Consider the following 17,865-nt stretch of genomic DNA (forward strand, 5'->3'; position numbering starts at 1 on the left):
GTAAACTACTATTTTAATAATATAACAGTATATGAAGAATATTATATAATAACTTTTATTTAGAAATTCACTTAGTATTGTTTGTTTGAATCTTCCCATTGTTATTTAGGACTGCAACTGGTCAATCTCTTATTGGCCATATGTGCATACTGTGAGTATTGCCTCAATATAGTCTTAATTCACAAGTATTGTAAGCAAAGATGGATAGTGACTAGCAGTGGAATCCAGGACGTGCTTTTCGTTCCATTTGGGACTCGTCAGCTGGATGTACCTGCATCTCAGAGTTCATGTTCAATCTGAGACTCGAACCCAGTACCTCTCGCTTCAAACGCCATCGAGTTATCCACTCGGCCACTGAGTCCTGATAACCACTTGTTTGTGCGATGGGGTGAAGTTTAAATTCGCTTAGTATTGTTTGTTTGAATCTTCGGGTACATCCAGCAGACGAGTCCCAAATAGGACGAAACGCGCGTCCTGCATTCCACTACTAGCCACTATCTATCTTTTATTTAGAAAGTTTATTCATATTTAGGTATATCTGTCTATCTGCATAGTTTTCGAATAAAAATTGATATCGCTTTTATTACAATTATAGTTTTAGTAAAACGCTATAGAAAATAATACGATTGGTTTAATAGTTGAATGTGCGTATCCTCTCTCTATATATAGATATATATATCTTTGTTAACATTATGGAGCGTAAACAAAAAAAGCAGTGATAGACTAATGAACACAAATTGGTGACAAGCCGAAAAATTTTTATCTATCGACCAACAGAAAAACTCGTTGATTTTAGTGTCCGCCTCACTACTATAATCATCATGATAAAAAAATAAATATCATTTTAACATGTTACCTTTCTTCACTAGTGTTGACGATCTAGAGAGTGTGTGTGTGTGAGGATGTGTGAGGGTAAATAATCTGTTAACTCTTTTACACATCTACGCATATACATACCTATTTTACATTTCACGGGGTAGACAAATGTAATGTTATTATTTTTTATTTTTTAACAAGATATAATAATGAAATGAAAGGGGTAAGAAAAAAGGGAAGGAAGTTCACTGAAGGATTGTACAAACGAAAGAATTAAATTTTTGAATGGAATAAATGTTTACCGACAAATGGAAGAAATTGTGATAGATTCATTATTGTTATTGTTATTGTTGATATGATGAGATAGACTTTTCATTGCTTCATTATTCGGCATAAAACTAAGGATATTTGTATGTACAATAAGACAAAGTATACACCATTACACTAATTATATATAGACATATATGAAGCTATTTTTCCCTTCTTTTACAAATACCTTTCTCAAATAATATGCATGCATATCATTATATATAAACAATATAGGTATAACATTTTTCACCAATCCTACCAAATGATTATTATAATTACTATAAAAGAAAATAGATTTTCAGTATTAACATTCTTACTGTCTAACACTTCTTCCTTCAAGAAATCCTCCTCCCCCTGACCCCCCCCCCGCACACACATCCACATCCACACACACACATACGTAAATGTGCATCAAATGTAAAATATTACAATTTATTATTGTATAATTCAAATCCATTTAATGTTGATAAATTAAACGAATAATTGAGAATGCTTAAAAATACAATGGATTATCATCAACCTCTAAATCATCATCATCATCATCATCATCATCATCATCCTCATCATCAATCTCTACATAAATCATTACCGTTAATATCATCCATATCACGAACATCCACATTGAATACTTCTTCTTCTTCTTCTAAATATTCCATAAAATATGGTTATAATCATAATCATTTACATAAATTATCAAATAAATTTAAAGTAAATCGTATGAAAGATGTTTCACTATCATTGAATCGTTTAACAAATAAACGTAAATCAGTTACAAATCATGCACATAGATCAATGAAAAAAAAACGTTTCACAATGTATCCATTATCTATTTCTTCTTATGGTTCTTCATCTATATCAAAATCACCACCATATACATCAACATCATTCATAGAAGATTGTTCAACCGGAGAAAATGATGATAAATATTCAACAGCATTAGAAGATATTGAAGAAGAAGAACAACAACAACAAGGATTATTATGTAAATCTTTACAAAATCATATATCTCCTAGTAGTATAAACTCAACAACCAGTTCACTAACTTGTAAAATCATCACAGATGATTGTGATAATAAAGATAAACTAATACATGACATGAATAATCCAAATTCATTTTTGAAATTATCTAGAAAAGCATCAGCATTTTCAATTGAATCGATCATTTCATTACAAATTATAATGGAATTATTAACTATGAAGTAATGCATGATGATGATGATCATCCTCCTCATCATCAGCAACAGCAACAGCAACAACAACAACAACATGATGTTAAAAGTTATGATCAGGATCTCTCAACTTCACAAATTTCTTTATCAATCAAATATACTGATGATCAAAAAAGCATCATAAATCATAATCGATTAGAAAATCAATCATTATCTTATTTATCTAGTCCAATATCAAATGGTAAGTAATATGAATATTTAAATTATTGATTATTGATTTGTAATTATATTTTCATGAAACTCTTTCCTATTGGTTGATCATAATTGATTGTATATTAATAAATCAATGTTTCATAACTTTTATATCGTCCTATATGATAAAAGAATGTTTAGATTCGATTAGAAATGTTAATTTCAGTCAACAGGTTAGCAATATTGTTTGTTTCTATCCTATGCTAAGTAGATACTCGTAAGTTACTAGTATTTGATCATAGATGCCTTAAAAATATTGCTCGCATCTGCTAGGACCACCGGGTAAGTAATAGTAAGGTTAGACGCAGGGTATTAGGGAATGATGGTAAATCAGTTGATGAGGTCATGAATCTTCATCGACTGAGATGGTTTGGCCATGTGTTACGTATGCCTGAACACCGATTACCACGACATGCAATGCTGACTAGTGTTGGAGATGGTTGGAAGAGAGTTAGGGGCGGCCAAACCAAAACGTGGCATCAGTGCTTGAAGTCACTAACTTCTAGTCTGAGCCATGTTGGTAGATGCAGACTACTTGGTTGGGGTCCACGTGACTATCGTAACCAATGGTTGAAAACTTTGGGTGACATGGCTCAAAGTCGATCACAATGGGGTAGGAGTATACACTCTTTATCTTCCCTTAAACTATGAGATTAAAATTGCTTCATAACTTTCTTCCTTCCTATACTATATCCTTATATACAACATATCTTTTATATATTACCACCAGTAAATTAACTACTTCTATGAATTCGGTGTTGATCTTGTTGTGCTAATGTGGTGTGGCAACTTGGACCTATGCATATATGTGCCTGGTCCTACGTTGTAGGTGACTGACTGATGCTAAGTAGTATGTGTACACAGATATGATGTTCCTTGTGTTATATACACTCTGATCATTCTCAGTAGATGTTTAGTGAATACATTCCAATTATCTTATAAAACCTTCTGTTTAAATTTGAACAAATAACTAGTTTCATTATCTTTGGATACCTAATTAATGATAAATGTCACAAAGAGAAAGCGTATTTGTAAAACGTCACAACGATTGAAGTTAGAAGTGGTTCCAATGTCTCGTTCGACAGTCTGGCTTAGGCATCTTTAAATGGAAATAATCAAACATTAAAATTATTAATCAGTATTCTTTATTATTAATTTGTACAGACTATTCAAAAGTAATATTATTGCGATTCATGTTGTAAGGTATCCCGCATCACTTACCAAAAATAGAAGTAATAAACGTATTAACCATAGAGATTCATTAAAATACTAAATGAATTCTGTAGGTACTCTATTTAAATAAAGTAAGGCCAATAATTACATAACAGGATAATATGCAAATTCATTTATTTTCGATTTAAGTTAGACAATAACACCGTTGGATGTCGGCTCAGTGGTCTAGAGGTTAATCAATCGCGCGCGAGACAGGAGGTCCTGGGTTCGAATCCCTCATGTAGGATGATGAATGCTCACTGTTGAGGAGTCTCATGCTCGGACGAAACGGCCGTCCAGTACTTTCAGGTTCTCAGTGGTGGTCTAGCTCTAATCGATTCATGGATTCAACTTTCAAAAATTAGTACAATCTCCATAAACCCCCATTCTAATAATATTTGTGATTGTTGAAAAAACTGTTTCATGACAAACTCTTGAAACTAAAATCACTAGAGCAAAGAGAGTTTAACAACCATACATTTTTGAATGCAGAAACTTGATTTAAAACTTTGTATAATAACAATTTTAGCAAAACATGATTCATTTGATATCTTTCACTCAATGATTATGTTGGAAGATTTTGAAACATGTCGACTGTTATAAAAATGATCAACAATTGAACTGTCGAAAACATCCTGTCTTTTTAGTATAACCTTTTATGAAAATGTATTCAAAGATGTAGAAATTAACCCACCTTTCTATTCCCTTAGTGTATAAGCTTTGATACGTACATGTAAACTAGTACAAACGAATTAGACAGAACATAAGATGGAAAATTGTCTGTATTTGATTATTATAATAATCTATCAGTTCGATAGAGACCAGGTATTTTTTTAGAGGATTAATGCTATTGTTCTTAAGTTGTAAATGGATGAATAGAATTGAAGAAATAAATGATGTTTATAAGCAAAGATAGATAGTGGTTAGCAGTGGAATCCAGTCTGACGCGCGTTTCGTCCCATTTGGGACTCGTCAGCTGGATGTACCTGCATCTCAGTGTTGACTCCAACCCAGTACCTTTCTCTCTAAACACCATAGCGTTATCCACTCAGCTACTGAGTCCTTATAGCCAGCTTCTTGTGCAATGGGGTGAAGTTTAAATTCACTTGGTATTGTTTGTTTGAATCCTCCCATTGATGTTTAGGACTGCAACTGGTCAGTCTCTTATTGACATATGAGTATCCTGTGAGTATTGCCTCGATATAGCCTTAATTCATAAGCATTATAAGGAGAGATGAATAATGGCTAGTAGTGGAATCCAGTTTGACTCACCTTTCGTCCTGTTTGGGGACTCGTCAGCTGGATGTATGCACATATACCAATAAGAGACTGATCAATCGCAGTCTTAAACATCAATGGGAAGATACGAACAAACAATATCAAATGAATTATATATCTCATTTTTAAACCTTAGACTAGTTGAATGGTTCTCATTTTTGCATATATTCATACATGTATTTTCCTAGAAACTTATATTTAAGTGAATACCATCTTGAATACAGAAAAAGCGTGTATTTTGCATTGGTTTAAAATAATAATGATATTCAAAACAGTTTACCTAATAAATTGCTATTCACTAATGGACCATTTTAAAGTGGGTAATACTAAAATTTGAGACTTCTCATTAGTATACATCTACGATCTCCATCCCTTGAATTTGAAACGTTTAGATATTATAACAAGTATTGATAATTTGATATTTTCAATTGATAGCCCCTTTACGTTTCTCCTCAATTGATTTTTACAGATCAATGCCACTTATTAGTACTACGAAACGTTTTTGTAAAGTCTGAACTTATTTATTACCTTTCATTAAAACCATGAACCCATCTAAGTTGGACTACCAGTGAAAACATGGAAGCACTGGACATCCGTTTCGTCCTAGTATTGAACTCTTCAACAGTGTGCATCCACGATCCCCTATATGGGACTTGAATCCAGGGATTCCAAGTTTTCAGTGGTAGTTTAACTTAGTTCAGTTCATGATTTCAATGAAATTCAACAATCTCCATAAACCCCATACTGAAAATTATTTGTTACAATTGACAGACATTGTAATCGAAAACTGTTTGCAAGAAATCTGTGTAGATGTAACATATACCAGAAATTGCCCCCTTCCCATCTGAGAAAAGAAAGAAGTAACCACATTCATATAGAAAACTACATTTTGTAGGTTGCACTCATGACTAAAAGAATAGGCTTTTAACACTATCGGTAAGTTTGTGTTTAGATTAAAAGATTTTGGAACAAGAGTTTTGTGATCTGGCAAATAATGATGAACATTGAAAGCAAACTATAATAATTAGCAGTGATACAAACATGAAATTATAATAACTTCATAGTTGAAATTAGAGACTCAGAACAATAATACATTGAATATGTTGGGAAATATATTTTTATAACTTACATATATAGAAGGTAACACGTTTCTTGGGAAAAATGTCTTTTAGAAATGCTTTCTGGTACCCTAAGTAAAGTTTAAAGAAAAGTTGGCTTGAAATTATATATGAATTAGACTATTAGATTATTATCCAATGGAAATTATACTAGTTTTATCATGAAATGAAAGGCAAACAAGTGCGATGATCTAACAAATTAACATACCTGCATCTAAGAGCTGACGAGTCCTTAATAGGACGAAACGCGCGTCAATCTGGATTCCACTGCTAGTCACTATCCATCTCTCCTTATATTACTTGTGAATTAAGGCTATATCGAGACAATACGCACAGCATGCACATATGGCCAATAAGAGACTGATCAGTTGTAGTCCTAAATATCAATGTGAAGATTCAAACGAACAATACTAATTGAAATTAACATACTGTTTCTTAAATTGTTACAGTATGTTAGACTTAACAGTCAATGCTCGCACAGACACACATATTCTATTCAGATTAGCTTTGAATACTCAATATCTCATTATGATGGATCAGTAGTTTGTCTTTGAATTATCTAATGGTCCATTTTGTTGTTGTTGTTGGACCTATTCACACGAAGAATTGAAAGTTCATTTGATCCTAAGTTGAATACACGTTATTGTAGAAGCTATCACTAGGCAAAGATTGAATAGAACTTTATTGTAATCACTATTAAATGCTTAACAATAATCAAATAAGCAAACTGTCTCACAGTACATAACAGATAAATGGTTAATTTCTAAACTCATAAAATTCAATGATAATTTCCTCTACTAATTAACCTTAGTATAAAAAAAACTCGTTTAAAGTTAATAAACTCTGAATAGCTATTTCATCTTGATCTGGAATTACTCAAGAAGCCTCACTTATCAATTCAGAGCTGATAGGATTCAGAACTTTCAGATCTTATTTAACACACATAAAACCTTTGAACCATGGAATAGAAATACATTAGAAGGGAGTTGTAACAATCATCACTCAAAATCACTGACAAATCATTGTCTTAATGGGATTAACTTGATTGACTACATAAACTACGAGTTGCTGCTAACACGTAACGTGAGAATAATTACCCCCCACCTACCGAGTTTTATTTCCAAATGAATTTTCTTTACAGACTTGTCGGTCCTTACTAGTTGGAAGTCTTAAATTAGGGAGAAATGTCTATGTTGTTGAAACCTTTCTGAGTTTCAAATATTCTACACAGATAATTTCTATAACCAGTTGTTAAGCAGAAATAATCAAAAGGGGGTTGTGTAGAGATTTAGTATTTTCATAGTTGAAAGCATGAGTTAATTGAAGCTAGACCACCATGGAAAACCTGGAAGCACTGGACGGCCGTTTCGTTCCATTATGGGACTCCTCAGCAGTGCGCATCCACGAACCCAGGACCTGCCAGAGATAATTCCTGGAACTCTAGTGAGAAGCAGTGAACAGTGGAGTTCAAACCACGCCTGTTGTGGAGACAACTGGTGAACGGTCGCTCAATTTCATAGATTGGTTGTAGTTAGACATTAACATCATCGGATGCCGGCTCAGTGGTCTATCGGTTAAGTGCTCTGGCGCGATACTGGTAGGTCCTGGGTTCGAATCTCACGAGGCGAGATCGTGGATGCTCACCGCTGAGAAATGATCAACCTACAAATTATACAAAATCACTATACAAAACAATTTAGTTCATCATATTTCAACGCTAATTACCTGTAGTCAGAAATTCACTATACATCTACATACTCAGATACAAATTTAATATTTTTTTATTTTGTTTTCAATAAAACAACAGATCACATCCATGTATATTATCCCTTAGTTTCTCTATGTTCTCTCTCAATTTAATGAACTGAACATGAGATTATGTTACATTGAAGTCAATTTATCTATTCATTTCCCCCCTTCACATGATTTTCTCTTTTATGTTTTTTCCAGTTCTGAAATACCTATTAATCATTGTTCGAAACCATTCAAAAAGAAATTACGAGCAGTGGTGTAGTATTGCCACTATTATCATTATTACTGATAGTAGTAGTAAGAGTCTCAACATATATATGATTATGACATTTTGAAATTGTTACAAAACCCTATCATACTACTACTTCTTTAAAAAATACTATCTGTCGGTTTTATATTCAATTGAACCAACAAAGTATCATTGTTTGCGAATGATTCTTATGAATTGCCCATATTTAAAATTAAACAAACAAACAAACAAATTGAAATTTACCCTATGACACTTAGTTACTTATTCATATATAGTTACTAAAATGACAAATTAGCTAATAATTGTATTAAAGATAAATGTATATCTATCTATCTACCTTGGTATTTCAATATATCACATAGAAAAAAATTACATGTATATGTATATGTAAATGTATATGTACACATGTTGGGATGGTGATAATCACCTCGGTTACTTATTTTATTTTTTTTTTGGTATTTTTAAATGATAATTTGTATCGATCGATTTGTAGAGTTTTAAAAATGAAAAAGGGAAACATAGTTTGTATTAAATCATCATTAGAGTATTTAATTTATATATTAACTGATGGATATGTGTAAACCAATGTTGTCTATGTATTTGTCTTTATATGTGTATGTATGGTAATAAGTGAAGTATGTTAGGGTAACCTAACCTCATCATAAATACACTTAGTATTGTTTGTTTGGATCATCCCATTGATGCTCAGGACTGCAACTGGTCAGTCTCTTATTGGCAATTGTGTATATTGTGCGTATTGCCTCAATATTGCCTTAATTCACGAGCATTGTAAGCAAAGATGGATAGTGGCTAGCAGTGGAATCCAGATTGATGCGCGTTTCGTCCTATTTGGGACTCGTCAGCTGGATTTACCTGCATCTCAGAGTTCATGTTCACTCTGGGACTCGAACCCAGTACCGTTCGCTTCAAACACCATCGCGTTATCCACTCGGCCATTGAGTCCTGATAGCCACTTGCTTGTGCAATGGGATGAAGTTTAAATTCACTTAGTATTGTTTGTTTGAATCTTCCAATAGTTCTGCTTACAATTCTAGTATTTGTAATTTGTATGTACACAGACATAATAAAAGCAATTAATTTTTTCACCTATTCAGTTATCTATTTGACTATGAGAATAAGTACAGTTAAGTGATCAGCAAAGAAACTGAAGGATCTCGGAGATCTAGTGAGATGTCATGACCAATCAAATTCCACCATTCTGAAAGTGATGCACTTGGCTGACTATGGGATAAGTTGTTTGCATAATACCTCTAATCGATTGAAACTAAAAATTTAAACTATAGGCTACCAACTCAGTGGTTTAAGTAATCATTTTGCTACCTGAAGGTTCTGGGTTCAATCCTAAAAGGAAATAGTTATCCACTATTGTATGGTTTTCAGTAACCTTTTAAACTATGAAATAAATAAAGTATGAATTCACTTAGTATTACTTGTTTGAATCTTCCCATTGATGTTTAGGACTACAACTGGTCGGTCTCTTATTATCCATATGTGCATACTGTGAGTATTGCCTCGATATAGCCTTAATTCACAAGTAATATAAGGAGAGATGGATAGTGACTAGCAGTGGAATCCAGATTGACGCGCGTTTCGTCCTATTTGAGACTCGTCAGCTGGATGTACCTACATCTCAGAGTTGATGTTCACTATGGGACTCGAATTCAGTACCTTTCACTTCAAACGCCATCGACTTATCCACTTAACTACTGAGTTCTGATAGCCACTTGCTTGTGCAATGGGGTGGAGTTTAAGTATGATTTAAAAAAATCTTATTTAAAATCCATGAAACTGTATGGGATAGTTAACCGTTTCTGTATGACTCAATAGTGCAGAAATTATTACAAATCACACACACACATACACACATACACCACATGTACACAATTACAAATATGTAATATAATATAACATTGAGTAGGATTGTGAAATTCGATATCATTCGTGCAACATGTTGTTTTGCTTATCATTACCATTTTGGTTGGTGTATTATCTCTACTTATTTTAATTGTATATGAACTGATGTTGAACACGTAAATCTAAAAAAATATGGTTTATTGACTTTGTCTCTTCAAAAAAAGATTCCAATAAATTAGTAAACTTCATTAACGATTTGTAATTCGAGAAGGTATAAAATTTAATTTGTCAATAGAACCAAAAAAAATGAAGTACCGAATGTATCAATAAAATGTATCATAGTGTATCTGTAAAATGTGTGTTATAACACTTAATATGATATGAAAATTATATGCTTAAGTATAATTAAGTTGAAGATTAATGTTACATTGAAGGAGCAGAGGATCTGGAAACAGTGTACACCTATAACTTGATCAAGAATCGAATACAAAGTCCTTCGGATGTTATGGAAATAAGTTTGTCTCTTAATCAAAGCCGCAATCATATAGTTCATCATATATTTAGCGTGATTGAGTTGAGTTGATAATATAGAGATCCTTATTGTTACTGCTTCATTTATGACTTAGTTAACTCTACATACCTCACTTTACCTCATTACTACTTTAGAGTAAATATTTTGAAGTTGATCATAGTGAGCATATAGTTAATATCATCACTATTGGTTATTATTATTGTAGTGAACAAGAACACGACTGGGGACAATCGAATGTATTTAAGCACAAATTACAGACTATCTCACTGAATTCTGGTAACCATACAGTAAATAGTTAATTTGCAAAATAACAATCAATTGTCTCAATCTTCACTGTTCCTTCGGCAAATATCACTCCTTCTTCTCTGATTTCATTGTTCATGCATTTTCGTATCTATTGCTCTTCATCCCTGTTCTTTCCTTATCGATCTCCTGCCAAAATACATTCTATGTCTAACCATCACCATATACTACTTATGTGGATATAAGTAGACCACACCACATTACTACCCAGTTGTAAATCTCTTCATTAATAAAATATTAGTTATTGGTAGAAATTTTATCAATCCTATACCAATAATATTCGAAAGTATTTTATTACATTTCAAGAAATGTATTATCTTTATGTAAAAATGGGGATGTCCAAGGAATTCCAAGTTGACATCAAATAATATATGATCATCAAGTAGGTAAGATGGTAGGATAGGAAATGAAAAAGAAAATTTTGATGTTTTATTAAGAGACATTACACAGGTGAGCATCTACTGTTTCTACAGAGGTCGGTCCTACGAACTTCAGATGTTGTGGTGAATACCTAATTATTAGAAATACTGTGTCACTATAGATATGTCTGAATTCCATAGATCACAGATTTTCACTGAAATCTTAGAAACTCGCCTAGAAGTCAATCACTAGTGATCACACGCTTATAGCTTTCTACCAAACAGTCTTGTAGAGATTCATTTGATCTTGAAAGTGAGGAAGTTCTATACTAGGATGAAACAGATATTCAGTATCTCTAGTAGTTTTTATATCATGAAATGTGAATGTAAATAGTATAGATATCTCAAAAAAGGATTATAAAGTAATTACCTGATGCATCTATGACCCTTTAATTCATTTTATTGACTAATCACATTTAAGAAGTTGTAGAACCAAATATTTAATATATTTAGCTAAGTTCATATTGAAACTAGTTGTAGAACCTCTAGTTTGTAATTCGTTTGCAGTGGTCACGCATAATCTTTTCAGGGGTCAAATTCATAACCTTCAGGTTACCGGGAATACATATTCTTCTTACATTATTGTGTCATAATCTATTATTTATACTTTAAGTTAAAATTATTCTGCATATTACAATCCAATCAATATGCAATATAGTTTATTTACCAAAAAAAAATCGATTTTTGATTTGATCAACTTTTTAAACATGATTTGCATCATCTTCATCTAAACTACATTACATGTTGATGTAACCAGTGGAGTTCAACCACGTCTGTTGGGAGATATAAACTCACTGAAAACATTGGTGAATGGTTGCTCAATTTCGTGGATTAGTTGAAGCTAGACATGAACACCATTGGATGACGACTCAGTGGTCTAATGGTTAAGCGCTTGCGTGTGAGACTGATAGGTCTTGGGTTCGGATCTCGCGAGGCGAGATCGTGGATGCGCACTGCTGAGGAGTCCCACGACCGTTCAGTGCTCTCAGGTTTTCCATGGTGGTCTAGCTACAATTGGTTCATGATTTCAACTATATAACATATTGATGTATTATTATTATTAACATTAGTATATACATTTATATGATCTTCAGTAATATAATAGATTTAGACTCCTTGATATTTTAAGGCATAGTTTTCTACTGATTATAGTCTTACCATTCTATATATATTTATTGTTATATCTAGAGCTTTGATTCTTGCTATCCCGAGTACTACTAGACTATTTGAACGATCGAGCCCGCAAGAGGAAAGACAGAAGACTATTAAGTAGGAATGTTATTCCCAACACAGTATGAAATATAGTACAAAAATCTCATGCATTTATAGTTTTTGGCTGAAAGTAAATCATCATCTCGAACAGCCAATAGGCACATAGGGGATCCTTCTTATTCATCCAATAAGGTAGCTACACGTCGATATTCTAGAATGTTCCTCTAGCGGCGATTAGGTGGAATATCCTCGGCTCTTTCTGAGCTTCTTGAGGCTTTCTTGAGTTTGCCAACGAGCCATCCTTACATTTATATAGTGATGAATAATTCTTAAATTATTGGTATTCATTCTTTCTGGGTTTTTTCTTCCATAAAATAAAGATACTTTGTTTGTTTTTTGTATTCAACTATAAATAACAAGTTGTTTTCTACTTTTTCTTTCGTTTTGGTTTTTAAACAATCCTTTTTTTATTTCAATCTGTCAGTTGATACATGTGTATACGCATATAAATGATTTGATGATCCTCCCTCCCTCCCTTACTCTTCATCTCCCTCCTCCTCCTCCTCATCATCATCATCATCGTCATCATAACCATCATCATCATCATTTAATATTTTGTTGTTGCCAGGAAATCGATCAATTAACAAAAGCAAAAAAAAAGATTGTAACCGATAATCAAGATACTTTTTTTTCCTCTGTTTTTTATTAGGTTCATTTAGATTATGATTGTATAAAAAAGTATAGAGATAGATGTAACTTCATCTGTTGAATAAGTGAGAATAACTTCTTAACTAACTATATAGAATAAGAAGATAAAGTAAAACATCCATATATAAATATCTAACTATTTTTCATTGTTTAAGAATATAGAAGAAGCATTCCATACTTCAAATGAAATAAAAGAAAACAAATCAATTTGCAGTAAAAATTAGTTTGTAAAAGATTTATTACTTAATTAAATTAGATAAGTAGAAGAAGAAAATGATGATGATGAAGAAGAAGAAGACGAAGAAGAAGGTGAAGATGAAGATGAAGAAATAAGAGAAATGATAGACCAAATTATCTCGTCAATCAAATTTGTCCTATATAAAATAAATACAAGTTGACAGACACAATTTATACAGTATATATGTATATATGTATATGTATAATCAGTCAGGTTGTTGGATAATGAATAAATGGTATTGTACGCCATAATTCGAACACACACACACACACCAACAGACATACATACATATGTACATACATATACATACACAAGATTAACCATTTATGACACTTGGATATTACAAGAAAGAAACTATAATATTTCGAAAAAGAATTAATCTATATATACTGAATACTTGAATATATACTAGTTATGAGACCCTGTTCATAACTTCTATAATGTCAATATATATAGAATCAATAAATATATACAATCTTTAAAAGTAGATAGGAATTCTTTTATAAGATTCAAACTTAAATTTTAGACTTTATATTTAGAAAACTGGTTAGTGATATGTTTGCTTTAGAACAGATAACTCATAAATAAGTAGAAGGGTTTTTGGTGGAGATTTTAGTAATTTTATATCGTTGAAATCATGAGTCAATTGAAGATAGACCACCATCGAAAACCTGGAAGCATTGAACGGTTGTTTCGTTCTATTGTAGGACTCCTCGGCAGTGTGCATCCACGATTCCGCTTCTCGAGATTCGAACCCAGGACATATCAGTCTCACGCCAGAGTACTTGACCGATAGACCACTGAGCCGGCATCTCGCGAGGTGGGATCGTGGATGCGCACTGCTGAGGAGTCCTACAATAGGACGAAACAGCCGTCCAGTGCTTCCAAGTTTTCCTTGGTGGTCGAGCTTCAATTGACTCATGATCTCAACTACATAAAATTACTAAAATCTCCACAAATCCCCCTTCTGATTTAATTAATGATTAATAAAACTGGAAAAGAAATACTTTACTTAAGATGGTTGACAATATTTATGGCTTAGAATAAGGATATTGAAGATATTATGGTCCCTGAGAGAGAGAGAGAGAAGTCTTTTCTCTTTGAAATATATACTGATGATATTTTACAGAAGGATAATGAAAGTTTCATAACTAAATCATTTAACATAGGTGGTCATAATACTTTTCTCCCATTGTATATCACAATATGATCAGAAGGGGTTTTGTGAAGATTTCAGTATTTTCATAGTTGAAATCATCAGTCAATTGAAGCTAGACCATCATGGAAAACCTGGAACCACTGGACGGTCGTTTCGTCCTATTATGGGACACCAAATTGTAAAACATATTTCTTTTATTCACTTGAGTGGGTAGTTTAAAAATATTGGGAAGATTATTGTCTCCTTTAAACATGGGTATAGAAATTTATTCAAGAGAGAATATATATTTCCTATTTTTGTTTTACCTTAATAAATTAAATCTTAACTTAAAATATTTGACAATTATGACAAGTTTACATAGGTGAAATAGATAAGTTTCCCTTTCTCTATCGTCTTGTACTTTCATCCTTCTTTTGTCTTCCTTTCACTTCACTAGTGTATACTTAGTAAATATTAACATATTGTTACAAATAACCATTAGCAATAATGATATGAGTTTTATCCTACTGTTTGTCTGTTACTATGACAAATTTCATATGAGATGGATATATATTTATGTGAGCATTTGGTTATAATATCACAGTTATTTTAGTCTACATGTGTAAAAGATTCGTTTTCATTGATATGAAATGGTTTCCCCTTAACGATTTGCTAAATATTCAACTGTATGTATATCTCTGTGAAAGGGCAAAGATTATGTACTTCTTTGTAGTCTTATTCTCAGTTTTGGGATTTATGACTAGTAGTTTAGTGAACATTATTATTAGCAGTTGTTTACGCAAGATACTTCGGATCCGTTGGCCAGACACTATCAGCAACATTCTACTGTGGGAGAGAACAAACCAGATTCCAGTAGAGGAAGAAATCAGGAAGAAGCACTGGAAGTGGATTGGATACACATTGAGGAAATCACCCAACTGTGTCACAAGGCAAGCCCTCACATGGAATCCTGAAGGTCAAAGGAGAAGAGGAAGACCAAAGAACACATTACGCTGAGAAATGGAGACAGATATGAGAAGAATGAACAAAAATTGGATATAACTAGAAAGGAAGGCCTAGGACAGAGTGGGTTGGTGAATGCTGTTCGGCGGCCTATGCTCCATTGTGAGTAACAGGCGTAAGTAAGTAGTAAACATAAACACCAGTGTGGACAATCGAATATATTCCAACTCGAAATTATAGAACATCTTATTTGAATCTGAGAACCAAACAGTAAATACCTAATTTGTAAAATATCAATCATGTTTGACTGTTCCTTTGCAAATATCAATCAATCGTCTTAGATTTCACTGTTCCTTCATCTTCTGACCAACTGATTTTCTTTCGTGTTCTTTCCTTCTCGATCTTCTATATTTTATGCTACCAGATATTTTATTCCTGGTTCATGATATATACTTCTTATGTTGATATAAGTAGTATATGCCACAGTAGTAATGAAAATCTACACTTGTACATAAATATACATACATGCATTCGTGTATTCAACTGAAATGTTAACTCGTATGAATTAAATTAAGTTGACAAATTTATGTCAATTACCTAATTACTAATTAATGAACTAGTCTACATAGCATCCTTTCAACTAAATTGAAACAGTTAACTATTTAATGATTTATTTCAAGATTTCCCTGAAGTTCTAGTGAGAACTCGTGGAGTTTAGACATGCCGAGAATAAAACAGTTAGAACCAAGTGGATTAGATGATCATAGTGTTATATTCTAAATCTATTGAAATTACACACTGACTCAGTAATTCTACTGGTTAGGAGTTCTCCATGAGATTAGAAGGTTCTGAGTTCGATCACATTGACGTGATAGTGGACACATATTGCTGGTAAAACTTATACTAGGACAAAGTAGCTATCTATTTCTCCGTAGTTTTCATTAATATCACAACTGAAATCAATCTATCACGAATACAGTCTACTGATAAACCAATAATTGAACTTTTTCTGAAGAATATAAATATTCTTGTAGTGAACGAGAACATAAGTGGGGAAAACCAAATGCATTTAAACACAATATTACAGAGTTCTTTGGTAAATGTGAAAACCATATGTTCAATACTTCATTTACAAATTGTCCATCAATTGTCTCAAACTTCATTATTTCTTCATTTCCATAACAATTACTCTCTGTTCCCGTTCTCTTAGACTCGATCTTTTTAACCTTCTGCTACCAAGCATACCATTTTTGACTGGTGTTATATATTACTTATGTCGACGTAAGTAGTATACACCACATTCTGATTGAACACTTTAAAGAAATCAAGTTTAACAAATTAATTTGTTTTCAATCACTCTTTCTAAATTTCGTTGATTTGATAGAGCAACAATAATTTCCATTCATGAATGAAATAACTTTAACTAATAATTATAGACTGGTCCACCAGGGTGCTTGGTACCTGTATGGTTGCGCTACGGCATTGAGCTGTACTGTTCGGATTGTAGCATTGAAGCCTATATAGTGTCTGGTTCTCCTATGGGATTGAGTTGTACTGTTTGGGCTGCCGTGTGAAAGTCTGGATGGTGCCTGAAAACCAGTGCAAAATTATCCTGGCTCATAAGGGTATATTATATAACTAACTTATATAACTGTGAATAATTATAGACAGATTTGTAGTCGTGTTCATAGGTGAAAAAGATAGAAATTGGAGTTACGCAATTAATTGCTTGAAAAAAAAACTATAGGATTGAGCAAATTGTATACGTAATATATTTCATTTCATATCATCGACAAGCAAGAAAATATGGAAATCAAAACAAAACTCGATCAATTTACTTGGTGTTGTTTACTTGTATCTTTCTAATGATGTTTAAGACTGTGATTGATTAGTTTCTTGTTAGAATATGTGCATTCTGGGCGGATCGCCTCGATATTGCTTAAAAAGATTGTGACTTAAGGTAATATCAAGGCAGTCCGCACAGAATGTACATATGCCAACAAGAAAGTGATCAATTACAGTTCTAAATAACAATGGGAAGATACAAGTAAACAACACCAATTGAATTTAAACTTCACCCCATCGCACAAGTAGGTAGCTATCAGAACGCAGTAACTAAGTGAATAACGCGATGGTATTTGAAGCAAACGGTACTAAGTTCGAGTCCCAGAGTGAGCATCATCTCTGGAATGTAGGTACATCCATCCGACGAGTCCCGAATAGGACGAAACGTGCGTCCTAGATCCCACTGCTGGGCAATATCCATCTTTGCTTATAAAACTCGATCAATTTTAAATACTAAAAAGCTACATTAAAGTTAT

The 17,865-nt window shown here is 32.8% G+C and overlaps 1 protein-coding gene and 1 non-coding gene across 2 annotated transcripts in view; one reads left to right on the forward strand and one right to left on the reverse strand.

Moving 5' to 3' along the window:
• Positions 1–1,842: 1,842 nt before the first annotated feature.
• The window catches only part of Smp_003900 (putative t-box transcription factor tbx20), a gene marked incomplete at both ends in the record, with an annotated part of 44,625 nt that continues 28,602 nt past the window's right edge, over positions 1,843–17,865 (forward strand). The window contains 2 exons of the mRNA XM_018793086.1: positions 1,843–2,191; positions 2,326–2,535. Of these exons, the coding sequence (XP_018647634.1) occupies positions 1,843–2,191; positions 2,326–2,535 (559 nt within the window). The remainder of the gene's footprint in view (positions 2,192–2,325; positions 2,536–17,865) is intronic.
• Smp_tRNA_00870_Gln_TTG.1.1 lies at positions 9,049–9,115 on the reverse strand. Its single transcript has one exon. It is a non-coding gene (tRNA).

This window comes from Schistosoma mansoni, chromosome 1, assembly GCF_000237925.1.
Source record: "Schistosoma mansoni strain Puerto Rico chromosome 1, complete genome".
Lineage (NCBI taxonomy): Eukaryota > Metazoa > Platyhelminthes > Trematoda > Strigeidida > Schistosomatidae > Schistosoma > Schistosoma mansoni.